At 44.9% G+C, this 13,597-nt stretch overlaps 1 protein-coding gene across 1 annotated transcript in view; it reads right to left on the bottom strand.

The window, feature by feature from the left end:
• Positions 1-701: 701 nt before the first annotated feature.
• Positions 702-13,597, bottom strand: part of DGKK (diacylglycerol kinase kappa) — a 116,070-nt gene continuing 103,174 nt past the window's right edge. Inside the window, exons 23-28 of the mRNA XM_070502792.1 lie at positions 13,403-13,563; positions 12,674-12,815; positions 11,564-11,650; positions 7,855-7,965; positions 5,451-5,568; positions 702-4,316 (exon numbers count right to left, since the gene is read on the bottom strand). Of these exons, the coding sequence (XP_070358893.1) occupies positions 4,237-4,316; positions 5,451-5,568; positions 7,855-7,965; positions 11,564-11,650; positions 12,674-12,815; positions 13,403-13,563 (699 nt within the window). The 3' untranslated portion in view covers positions 702-4,236. The remainder of the gene's footprint in view (positions 4,317-5,450; positions 5,569-7,854; positions 7,966-11,563; positions 11,651-12,673; positions 12,816-13,402; positions 13,564-13,597) is intronic.

Raw genomic sequence — 13,597 nt, 5'->3', positions numbered from 1 at the left:
ATGTGTTAGGGGAGCAGTTTATATTGTCAAAAGTTTCTCAAGGTGCTTTTTGCATTTATGCATCTATTTTTTTTTTAAGATTGGCACCCGAGCTAACAGCTGTTGCCAATCTTCTTTTTCTTTCCCTTCTTCTTCTTCTTCTCCCCAAAACCCCCCAGTTCATAGTTGTATATTCTAGTTGTAGGTCCTTCTGGTTGTGCTATGTGGGACGCTGCCTCAGCATGGCTCGATGAGTGATGCCATGTCTGTGCCCAGGATTTGAACCAGCAAAACCCTGGGCCGCCGGAGTGGAGCGTGCGAAGTTAACCACTCGGCCGCAGGGCCGGCACCTATGCACCTATTTGGCAGTCTGGGCTGTACTCTTCTACCTCACTTCACCTCCCTAGTAACTAATTCATTTTGTTGAATCTGAATCCTGCAGAGAATTGGCTTCTAGAACAAGTGCAATGGCAGGTATTTCCTAAAAGGATTGTCCTGAGTTGCAGGTAAGTTTTAGAGCTTTTTGTGGCAGCCCTTTTAGTGTTATAATCACCCTGATGAAGAGCCTTGGCTTGTGCTGCTGCTGTCCTCCCTCGCCTGCCATCCCTACATGCATGTGGCTTGTTTAGAGCTTGGATGACCACCCAAGCCCACCCCTTATTTCCACCACCATTCAACTCCCTCCATGCCGAGTTAAATGATGAGACATTGGTGTTGATTACATTTATCTATTTATTAAAATATTTTAAGAAGCAAAACTTTATTAACTTTGAGGACCGGTGTTCCATTTTGGGGGGGAGGAGGAATAGGCACACTTTGTGGACCTTTTCTTTCGGCTTTTTTCTATTACCCCATAACTGCCCCAGCTTCCTCCCCCAACCAGCCCCTGGCCCTGCCGCTTATTTGCAGGGGCCTCTGAGGAAACAAAAGAAACACAGAACAGAAAACAACATGGATTACGGATTAGCAAATAGACAAATGCAATTCCACAAACCATATAGCCAATTGAGGTTCTTTACAGGATGCAATGGTGCTAAGGGGTTTGGTTGCTTTGATATTAGTTTCTATCTTTTATGAAACTAAAATTCTTCTGCTTGTGTCCTGAGGGAGGATGATGTTGACCCCAACTGTTTCTTCTGATCAACATTTAACCTAATTTATTAAGTTGAAAATCTTTTCCATATTCTTCCCCTGCGCTTTTGGACACAGCACAGGTCTTTTTTGGAGAGGGGACTGATAACTGCTGACCTGTATTAACACCAGAAGCAGTTGGTGGCAGTCCAAGTCCACTGGTGTTCTCCTTCCCCACTGTTCTTCTGGCCAGGAATTGCCCACCTAATCAATTCCTCAGAAAGTGCTACCAAAGATGCAACCAAACCCCAGAACTTTGGCTCTTAATGGCATCTCTGAACATAATTGAAATGGATATTTGGTGTCTGGTCCCATCACCTGAGCACTGGTATTACTGCAAGTACTTAACAATGATGTCCTGAAAGGAGCTTATGCTTCTAGAGGCTAAGCCAACTCCTTTGAGAAAGAGATTCCCCACATCTTGCTTTATTTCCAAGCTAGTACATGCAAGAACAGGTGCTAAGCAAGCTGTCTTTCTTTTTGGGAAGCAACTGGTACATAAGCAATTTAGGAGGTAACCAAGTGACTTAGCAAACCACACCTGCTCCTGGGCCTTATTACTTATCAATTCCATAAGTTGACTCCAGCCCCAATCCTAGTGGTTTCATTCAATATCATTCTGACTCAGGGTGGGACGACAGGGTGGGTGAAAGGGAATACAGATGGTACAACAGAGCAACAGTAGCATTACAATGTACAAAGATGTATAGCAAGTCAGCAAAGAAAGCACAAAAGATGGAGTCCTATTACAGTTTACTATCATTGGTGATAAAAATAATTACAAGACACAGCCCTGCTTAGGCACTGCCAAGATAAGGCTACCTACCCTCTCCCAGGACTTCCTTCTGTTTCCTTAAATTTGCTCATTTAGAAATTTTCCATTTTGGAAAATGTTCTACTGAGGAAAATGCAACTTGGTTCCCAACTCTGTGAGTGTGCGTGCAGCCGCAGAAGAGCCAAGTCGGGCTGCCATGATGACCTTGCTGATTTGATCTAATACCTCCTCCTGGGAAGAAAGAGTGATGCAAAGAAAGCCAAAGTACATAGCAACAGCACACTCCCCACTTAGATACGTAGAAAAAGTTAACATATGCTGATGCTTAATTAAATTGTAAATGTTTTCTCTCATCTTTTTCCATTAACTTTCTTCCCTAGTTGTAGAGCTAGGACTTCTTTGTTTGTTTGGCATAACAACCAGACGTTTGGGGACTATCCCCTTGTTAGTATTTTTCTCCTCACCCCTGCAGAGGTGGAACACAGGTGGCTGGTTTAAGTGGGCTAGGCTGGTGGAGTTCCAGAGTTGAGAACCAGTGATTGAAGTCTGGATTGTGCACCTCGATGGACCAGCCATTGGACTGAGTCAGGTAACTGAGCACGCTGAGTTTGTCTGAGAAGTAGGGAGAGGCCAGTTTTCTGGCTTTCTGTTAATAAGTGGGAAGGGACACTTACCCAAAGGAATGAGTTGGGGGTAAGCGGTGGGGATACAAGGCAGACCAGAGAGAACCTGTCTGGACACTGGAGTTTGATTAGATTTCCCTGACTGGGAGCAGGCATTCCAAAAAAATGCTAATTGGGATTTGGAGCAATTTTGGCCTAGTTTGTTTTCATGAGAAATTTGGAAGAAGAACCAGGGGAAAAGCAGAGGCTTTTAGCCTCCATTTTCCCAGGCCCATGTTCTTTCTGGTCACTTTCAATGTCCCTCTGTACTCAAAGGAAAGGAGCAAGATGGGAGATTCAAAGGTGATTTGGGGACTGACCCAACCGCTTGTCCAGAAGATGCAGGCCAAGATGGGGCTTGTGGGGAAGGGCCTGGGCTGTGACTTGCATCTAAGTCACAGAGTTCAAGGCCTGATTGCTCCATATAGTCTTTTTACTGGGGAAGGGGACAGCACAGGCCGGGGCAGTTGCTGATGTAGAGTCCAGGACAAATAGAGCAAAAAGGGCAGCATGCCAGCTTAGCTCCTTTCTCTAGGGCATTGGTGTTTTTGTTCCCCTTTCCATGGCCTGGCTCAGAATTTTAAGGGGGCGTCAGAATCAGCTGGGCTATAGGTGGATCCCAACCACTTCTAAGACACTGAAAATGCACCAAAAGATTAGAAGCTCCACCAAGAACTAGGGCAGTTGGTAGAGGCATATGTTTGTATGTGTAGGGTAATGGGGGTGGGGGATGGGATAAGGGTGGGGAGGGATTCCTTGGTTAGCACAATAAATTATAGGGTCACTTAGATGTCGAGTTGTATTTTCAGTTCTTAAAAAATATATATATTTATATATACATCTTTATGTCTCTATACATAATCTATACTGCAGCACAGCGGCAAAACATTTAGTTAAAAAATCCAGCAAGAATTCAGGCAAACACTCCATGGAGGCATGCAGGCTAGGATCAAGGCAGTAGGAGCCTATATGGTTGCCATAGGAGTGAGTTCCAACCAATGGGCCCACCCAGCCACCAGAGCACCACCTGGACATATGCAAAGACATACATGCACACATGGAAACACATGGAAAAACAAAGGGTTTGCAGAGAGAGCGGTCATCCCGTGTACAAGAAAAAATTTCACATGGTGATGATTGTAACAGATAAGTGGATAAGCCCCCAAGACCTAGTTCTCATCTTAATAAGCCAACTAGAAGAGACCTCCTGAAGTTGCAAGTTGCAACTGGCAGGGATTAGGGGAGAAACACAACCAAGCTTGGCTGCCCTGACCCTCTTCTCATCTCCCTGAGAGTATTTCTTTCTTTCATTCATTCCCAAGCATCAACAGTTTCTCTGCCCGTCAGAGAAAACCATTCACAAACTCCCTAAAGAGGTGAACTTCCTTGAATCCTTTGTAGATCCCAGGCCATTCATAAAGAGCTTATCCCAATTAAATACTGTGGTTGCTCAAGATGCACAAAGAGAAGAAGAACTGAACAAGACAACTCGAAACAAGAATCTTTGGCCAATGAGAAAATGTAAACCTCTAAGGAGACCTGATTGAGTCCAGGAAAAATGCATTAGTGTAAAGAATTGGAGGATCTTTCTTGGTGGTGCTCATTTTTTTCTGAAATAATGTAGTCTAGCCTGTATTGAGGTTTCAAGAGTTTCTAAACATTTTGAGTTCTCCTTCCAGCTTTCAAGGGCTACAGTTGAGATCTTGATGACATTGGAGGTTCATCATCTTTTGCTTCATCTTCACGATTTCTGCGATGCCACAAATTTCCTTCAGAGAGAAAACAAGTATAGACATAATGAGGTCAGCACATTGCCAGATGCCCAAATGTATGGACCCTAAAGAGAGCAAACAAACAGTCCGTTAGAGGACAGACTGGTTTGTTCCTATTGTACCAACCATTTCTGAACCATCCGAGAAAACTAGCTGTCACTATGTGAGCCAAACACAAATGAGATGAGTTCTCAGAACCTGATAATCCATGGAACTGCTATTGATCCCTTTAGAATCTTCAGAAAATGTCTCAAATACCATGGTCTCCCACCTGGCAGAATCTTAGGGAATCAAACCAGTTGAAGCAAACTTGAGGAAACACAGCTTGGTCCAGGAGATTCTCTTTTGGCATCTGTGCAAACTCTCACTTCCTCAAAAACAAAACAAACCACCACCCTCCATCCCTTTTCCCCCATGTCCACTATTGCTATATCTCTCAAGTTTCCAGGTTGTCTAGGCCCAAAATTTAGGAGAGCCCATTGACATCAGAATTGGCATAACTGACAACTCTAGGAGAACCTTTTGAGCCCCACTGACATATCAGTAATGCTTAAGTCCAATTCTGAAGAAGGGATGGAACCAAAAGTCAAATAATGAAACATAGAAATTTTGCATTTCCAGGGACTTACTATAACAGATAGGGAATAAACGTGTTTAGATAAGTCACGTAACCTGTTTCTGAGCCTGTAGGTGCTCAGCACTGACACCCCCAACCCATCTCAAATAATACTGCTTTCTGGAGCAGGGCCAAAAGCTTGTAGTTGAATTTGACTGGGAGAGAGATCTAAGGATCACTATTTTCTTATACCTTATCAACTAAGGACAAGAGTGGGTCAGGCAGAAAAAAAGTAACTGCCTGTTCTCATTTTTCTCTTCAGCTGTCTATATCAGAGACCACACAGCAAGGTTCCTTCTCAGGTTCTCCCCATACCAACGTCCATATCACTTTCTAACTCACACTCTGTCCTAGAGACTGCTTGGCATTGCTTAAGGTTAGCTCCCAGCTTGCCTCCTCCTCCCTCCATCGCCACCATACCTGGGAACATTTCTAACGGGAGCTTTAGGTCTCTAGGAGGTACCCAGGCTGCTGGGGAAATCTTCATGACCCCTATCCCTGTGGAGGTGACTTACCAATAAAACTCCGAACTCTTTGGCCTGATTTAGGCTTGTCTTCCTTTTCTAGCTTCTTCTTCCCCAATTTGGGGAACTTAACTTTCAATTTTCTACTGTCAGTGTCTGAAGACTTTTCCTGGAAAACCACAGCAAGAGGAAGGTCACAATGTTAGTTGCCTAACATTCAGAAACAATTCCTAGAGGCCTGGCAAGATGGTGAACAAGGATGACTGCAGAAAACAGGCAGATCTGCTATCTATCCAGCTGTGGGAGACACCCCTAATCACTAGCCCTGTGACCTAGAATGGTAACTAATCTTTATCAAGATCTGTGCTAGGTGCGTTGCTAGATGCTTTAATAAATGCTCGCATATAAGCCCCAAGACAACCTTGGAAGGTGGCTATTATCATCTCTACTTTAGAAATGAGGAAGCCGAGGTTCAGAGAGTTCAATTATGTCACCTGAGGTCATGTGGCTAGGGATTAGGGTGAGATTGCTAGGGTCACTGCTAGCCCATATAGCACCTCTGCATGAGTTAGAAAAAAGCACCCCTTCCTTTAGACATACGGTTTGGTGAGCCCCAACTCACTCCCTTGGCCAAATACCTTCAAATAGGGAAGAACCTGCCTCCCAGGCCACCTGTTTCCCTATCTGAAATGCAAAGAGGCTTCTCTACACATTGCTGTTGATTATGGATGTGGGTGGGTTCTCTGCTATACAAATCATGCAGGCTCTTTAATTCCAGCTGAGCCTCCCAGTCCTCTCGCTCATTCTAAAGTGTCTTGTTTTACTACTGGTCTCAGTAAAACATAATTCCAAGATTAACTTCATTGCCAGAAAGCCCAGCCAAACACATTCCAAGAAACTTTGGGCTTTTCTTCTCTTCAAGATGATTTATACCTCCGATCTCTTCCATTAGAAGAAGGGTGTAAACCTGTCCTCCTCCTCTTCCTGCTCTGACTCCCACTTACCCTCTCTCCTCTATGCTACGTACACTGGCCTTCAGAATCGCCTTTCAGAAGAAACCTAAAGGAAGGGCACAGGACCTTCTTGCTCAGCCTAAGCCTTGGAAAGTCCAATGAACAATTGATTTCCAAACTGCTTTTCCCCACCAAAGTGGATCTGAATCTTCTGTGGCCTTAAGATGAGCAAGTTTGGTGTCAAGTGAATGAGCAACATCTTCCTGGCTTTCTTTGAATCCACTCTGCCCTTCTTTAGAGCCTCACTCCTTCATCTTTATGGATATACTGAAGTCCAGAAAAGAGATTATGCCCTAGGTCAGGCAGACTCATATATTGAGACCTCAGGGCATGAACTGTTTGTCTCATTTCTCTCAATATCCAGCCCATTCACGTAGCTCAGGAGCTTGATGAGATATAGCTGAACTGAGTAATAATAGAAAGGGGGTACTACAAGAGTTTGCTTCCTTTTCTGCATAACAGCACGTTTTCCTTCCCCAGAGGGCTACTGATCAAGATCAGCAAAGGTATATGAGAAAGTTATTAAATCCTTTAAGACCTGAATTTGTATACGGCTGTTTTTCTTAAATGGTAGCCTGATTGGTGCACTAGTCCAAACATGCCTGTAAGGCTTACTCACGTGCATATAAGTGGTGTATGGAGCCAGAAAACAGGTATAATGAGTAAGGGAACCAGAGATTCCTACAGGTTGGAATGAGAAGTTCCATGGTGGAGAGAGATAAAGAAAAACGCTGTCAGACCATAGGGGAATAATTTACCTAGTGACAGGTGGACATCTTTGGGTCATTCGATTTATGAAATGAGATTATGTTTTGATCACAGGAAAGCACTCAGAGTTGTCCACAAATGACAGCGTCCCTACAGCTGCATTGGAGCCACTGCTGCCATGCTTGATTTTCTTTTAAGCCACATACCTGCTAGGGGAAGGCACCGAGAGAGCCTGATATCCTCCCAGGGGGGTGGGAGGGGCAGGAAGCAGCAGGGAGAGGTGATATTTGGAAGATTTAACCACCAGTATGGTCTGGGCACCAACCATTAAGAACAGATGTTGGCTGTAAACAACTGGTATGGCCATAATGGTAGTTACCAAATGAAATTCAGTCCTGGCAGCAGATACTGAGAAGGGAAGGGGAATTGTGGCCAGGAGAACAGCACAAAAAAAAAACAATCTTGCTCATTCTTTCCCAATCATCTCCTGCCACGGAGTGTTCTTCTTTCTGGTTACTTTCCCATGGCCATCTAATTTTTCAGTGTGCTTTCTTCCTTGTCCTGTCTACTTATGATGAGGACATGGGAAGAGAAGTCTCCATCAAGCTCAAGCTGAAAGCCACTACTGGACTCCCTCTGTTACATCAGTCACTATGTCCTGGCCCACACTGGAAGGTAAAGCACCAAGGAAGAATCCCTCTTCCCCTTTATTTTTCAATCCCCAGGTCACATACCTCTGGAACAAGGATTGAACTCATCCAGTCAATCTTGGATAGCTTTTCAAACTCCTTATTCATGGCATCCAGGGCGGTTTGTAGTGTGGCCTCATCCTCAGCATTTCTCAGCTGGTGAAGACAGGAAAAAGAGTGAGTGTCCAACACCTAGCACCCTGCCTTCATAGATTCTTGCCTTCTCCCCTAATCCCAGTCCCTGCTAGAGGCCATGAGATCACAGGGGGCCAATTTGCATCTCCTTTGACCTTGGGGTCATAGGAAAGTGTAGCCAGCTCTTTTCTTTCCAACAGGCAGACCCAGGAAACAACCAGATGGTGAGGCTTTCCTTGGGGCTGGGTGTGCTCATAGTTTGGCCAGCAGAAAGGCCCTTTGACCAGTGTCAACTAACACTGAGTTATACCCCTACAGCTTAGGGTCCAGGACAAGGGTCCTACCCTTGACCCTCAAGTCCCTGCCGGCATCTAAGTGCCCCCCCCTAAATAACAGCTACCAATTTTCGAGCACATACTTTATGCTAGGCACTGTGCGTAAATGATTTCATCCCATCTTCCCAATAAGTTTTCAGTACCTTACAAGGTACTGTTGTTCTCATTTTATAGGTGAGAAAACGGACTTAAAGAAATTTAGTGCTCAAGATCACATGGCTAGACAGAACTCATATGTTTAATTCTATAGCTAGCCTCTAAACCACATTGTCGCAGAAAGGATATGTGGGGTGGCCAGATGCTGGGGAGATCTTTACTACACAGTTAGCATAATTCAAAGGCTGCTTTGTGAAGCAAGGAGAGGGCTAGAGAGAGAGTGGCTCAAAATTTCCCTTCCTGGCAAAGAGGGGTTGCCTCCCCAGGCTGTGCGTTAGCCCCTAGTTATTCACTCATTAAGAAATGAGTTCCAGATGACTTGTCTCACAGGTTCAGGAAACATAGCTTAAGCATTCCCTAGTAACTCCCAGCACCCACAGGATGAACTATCTATAGTCCATGGGAGACTTAAAATAGATTCTTCTGGCACCATCTCCAACTCAGACAAACCAAGTCCTAGACCAACAACATAGGTGAGATAGTTCATGTTCCAGTAAATACTGAGCTTGGAAAATAGATGCATGCTGATATCTTGAGCCCTAACTTGGCCTACCTAACTTGGCCTCACTTCTCCTCCATGGCATGCATTCTACTTTCAATCTGGCACTTATATGGCTTCTTGCTGTGCATGGGCCACTTGGTACTCCAGCTGTAAATGAAGCCTTGCCAACTGTCACAAACGGGTGGCGGGTGGATAAGGTTAGAAGTTATGTCCAGTCGGGTTTGGATATGAGAGAGAAATAAGTCAGTGCTGACGAATAATCTCTTACTTTTGTTTTACAACTAATGATTTAGGACAGTACAGAGTAGCCCAGATGCACAGGACATTTGTGTGCACATGGCGATGGGATGGGGGAGAGCGGATGTCAGGTAGAAATGACCATCACTTCAAGGTAAGAAAGGAAGAGCAGGAAGTCCTTAGGGGCATAATTGCCAGCAATGCTCAAAAGGGGTTTGGTAGTCAAACCCAAAGCCACAGAGAAGAAAGAGCAAATTGGTGCCCTGGAAAATGATTCCTAATCATAAAAGGAGAGGAATAAAATGGATTCCTAATGACTTCCTATTTGGCATCTGGAGACTCAGGCTCTGAAAAATAGTAGGTTGGTGGGCCTGAGTCTCATGCTCTATTCTCTTGTCCTGGCTCCAATAAAGACCTTGTCCAGGACTCTTATCTGAGGTAAATGTGCAAATCGACTCAGAGGATTTTGTTGCTCATTTCTTGGTTTCTGTCCCAACATATCACTGTCCCAGCATATTTATTTGGCAATGAGATTGCCAAATAAGGAAAGCGGAAGTTACTGGGTGGGATTTCCTTCATCATAAGTCTACATCCCTCTGCCAACAGTAAACTTCTTACTGTCCCCCTCCTTCAAGAGGAGGAATAACAACACCCAAATGAAAGAAAACTTATCTCCATGCCACCTCCGTGACATAGCCTTTCTGGAGATACATGGTCATTATTAGTTAGCTGCTGTCTGCCCCCTGGCCTCATTTGGACATGTGCATGTGTGTGGGGTTCCTTATCATGTCCTATATTGTGTGGTGTGTACTCAATTTGGGTTGTTGGCTGGTATGAATCAATATTCAGGCCATGAGCCTCAAGAAATCTTGAGTGGCAATGAGAGGCCAAGCTCTTATATTTCCTGCTGCCCAAACCAGCAAGGCCATTGAGCTCTGCCTATATATAGAAGGTACTTCTGTTGCTGTTGTCTGAGGCTGAAAGACTCTAGCTTGGGGCTCAGATGCTGGGACAGCCTGGCCTGATTGCCTTAGCCACTCTGCTGCCTGTGCAAGTGGAAAAGGGGAGTAGATGCACTTCTCGCAATGTCAACTCAGAAGCCTCTCTTCAAATAAAACTTAATTAGATGAGAGGCAAGACTAACACCTGCCTCAGGGCCTTAGCAGCCAATCCAAGAGTGGGGTGGTCATGGTCAGTTGACTCATCAGAGCACTCACCAAGTGTGCCTATGGGCTTTGCATTATGAAGAACATGCAACTATTTTTGTAGCTCGAAAACTGAGCCTCCGTCCATTTTCCCTACCACTAATAAAATCTACCATCTATCGACTTGCTACTGTGTGCCAGCCACAGCTAGGCACTTACCATACAATAGTTTGTTAATCCTCACAACAACCTGGAGAGGTAGAGATTACAATTCCTCTTTTGTAGATAGGGAAACTACACTCAGCAAGGCGAAGTTACTACACCCAGCTAGTATTACGGATTCAATTGTACCTCCCTCCCAAAATAAAGATATATTGAAATCCTAACCCCAAGCACCTCAGAATCTGACTTTACTTGGAAATAGGGTCATTGCAGATGTAATTAGTTATTAAACTGAGGTCATACTGGAGTAGGGCAGGCCCTTGATCTAGTATGACTGGTGTCCTTATAAGAAGATGGCCATGTGAAGACAGAGAGACACAGACAGAACACCACGCGAAGATGGAGGGTTGGAGTAGTGCATCTACAAGCCAAGGAACACCAAATATTGCCAGCAAGCCACCAGAAGCGAGGGAGAGTCAAGGAAGGATTCTTCTACAGGTGTCAGAGGGAGCGTGGCCCTGCTGACACCTGGGTTTCAGGCTTCTGGCCTACAGAATTGTGAAACAATACATTTCTGTTGTAAGTCATCCAGGCTTTAGTACTTTGTTACAGCAGCCTTAGGAAACTAATACAGCAAGTAAGTGGCACATTTGGGATTTGAATGTAGCGGTCTCCAACTTTTCTCACTATTTCATACTGTCTTCCCACATGGTGAGAGAGGTATGTGGAAACTTGGGAGATACAAAGCAGTCAAAAGAGCCCATCCTTTTCTTCTGAAGCTGTATTAGGTATGATGAGAACATCCTACTTTTGATTAGCCTGGTCTTGACCCAGGAGACATTTGCCAACGGAGAGGGAGAGACTTTTCTTCAAGGATATGGTAGTCCCTATGGATTAGCATAACCTATGAAGCAATACAGTTAATGACAACCCTGGGTGAGGATGACACAGCGGGGACTGGCAGGTAAGCACCTGGCCAAAATGCTCCTACATGTCTTCCAATGCCCTAGAACCAAGCATAGATCATGACCATCTTCAGATGGGATACGTTGCCCTCCCTTGTTCCAACCCCCTCCACTCACCAAGTTTTCATCCAGGAAAGCTTTGGTGTCATCGTAGAGCCCTTTAAGACTAAATGTAACATCTACTGCGTCATTTCTGTTTAGAGTCTGAGAGGAGACGAAAGGAAAAGAAAGGAAGGGAAAGACAAAGACAGAGGAGTTTTTGGTTAGTAAGCATGCAGCTGGCTTCTCCATGGGAAGGTAGGAGCAGGCTAGTAGGATGTGGCTGTAGGTGAAAAAGTAATATTCAAAATATAGCACGACTCGTACAGCATGGGCATCAACCAATCAGAACTGATGCCAGCTGTCAACTACTGGTACAGTTGTATTGGTGTGTCCTATGAAGTGGCACAGCACAACTTGGCATTTGGCATCATTGATTGAATGCTGTGGGTATAGGGAAATAAGAAATATGCAAACCAGAGAGTAAATTTGAGGATACTTGCTGCCACTAAGCTAAAACCACCTTTCCCATGGTAGGTGGCATTAGGCCCAATTATCTTCTTCTTGAAACTCCAGGCCTCCTTGAGCTCCAGATCTCCTCCAACTAAGATCAGGCCCAGAATAAATAAGTAACCCATATTCTAGGAGACCCTGACCCTGTATGCGGCCCTTTTGTATCGTTTGCTTAGTATTAAAGTTAGTTTATAACAGCATCACTTAAAGCTTGTGGCAGTGAGTAAAGTCAGGGGACGGCACATTTAACATCAAGTATCCTAATCTGGACTTTTTTCTCAAGAGGGAAACCAAGGCAGCTTGGAGCTCAGGTTTCAATTAATAGGTGTCACCTTAACAGGTTATACAGGGATCCACCTGGGATGAGGAAGGGCCTAGGCCAAGTTTCTCTCCATTCACTGGCTATTTCTCCCCCGAGGCCAGTGTGGTAGATGGCTATCAGAGAAGAGAGCTAGCTCTCAGGCTGATGAAATCTGCTATGGGATTCCCCCCGTAGCTACTCTGGACCTGTAACAAGTCAAGGAATACCTGCCTTCCCCTCCACTCTATCCATTAGTTTCCTGCCATGTCATTTTCCCAGTTTCTCCACCCAGCCTCTGGCTCCCCTTCCTTCTCTTTTATCCCCTTTCCTATTTGATTTGACTCTTTTCCTTTATTTGCCCCTTCTCCCTTTACCTCAATAGGAGTGCAGGAAGCTGCACCTGCCTCATTGCCACTGTCTTGGCTGTGAAATATATCATTCAAGATGTTAGCACTGGCATTCACAGAATCCATGAGGACAGACACATGCTGGTGGACCTTGCTCAGGTCAGTAAGTCTGTAATAAAGCAAGGACGATAGATGAGTCTGGAGTTCTGAAGGACTTCTGGCCTAGGGTGCTGGTGAGGGTTGGAGTAAAGGTAGAAATGAAAACCCTGGGTCCCTGAATTGGATTCTTTACTCCCTCCTGTTATTTATACTTGTCTCTAGGTAGCCACTTATGCCAGAAAATGTTTCTACTCTTCTCTAGGTATTCACCTTTGTCCATCCTTGTCTCACCTGAATTAGATACTGTGTGCTTCGGGAGAGTGGGAGGCCAGAATAGAGGAGGGCAGCTAACTCCAGGAACTCCAAGGCCCTCCTGATATTTAAGGGCAAGGATAAACATTCTCAGTCCTGTTGGGTCACGGGCAGCAGGAGGACATCAAAGTTCATCTCTGGGCCTAATGGGAAAGATCCAAGCTGCCTTATTGCTGAGCACAAAGACTATTTCCGGCCTGGATTGCCAGGGTCCCTTTTAATCTTTAGGGCTCTGGGCAAGACTCCTTTCTGAGGCAGAGCTCCCCAGTAGCCAATAGACACAAATCGGCTTCTCTCTATCTCTTCTTGGGATTCTCAGCCCTGTATCTGGGCCAGTCTACTTACCTGCTGATGAGATTTTCTGCAAGCTGAGCTAAGTGCTGCATCTGGGCATACTCCTCATCAGAGAGGCTATATTGAGATTCCTTGGAGTCCAGCTGGGGTTGAGAGGCAGCTTGAATTTCAGTATGCTTGTACTCCCACATTTTCATTGAGTTCTCAAAGTCCTGGAGGTGAAAATAGTGGCAGATTCCAATGATT

Source organism: Equus asinus, chromosome X, assembly GCF_041296235.1.
Source record: "Equus asinus isolate D_3611 breed Donkey chromosome X, EquAss-T2T_v2, whole genome shotgun sequence".
NCBI lineage: Eukaryota > Metazoa > Chordata > Mammalia > Perissodactyla > Equidae > Equus > Equus asinus.
Note: the sequence above shows the minus strand (reverse complement) of the source record. Positions and strands in the feature narration are given on the sequence as shown.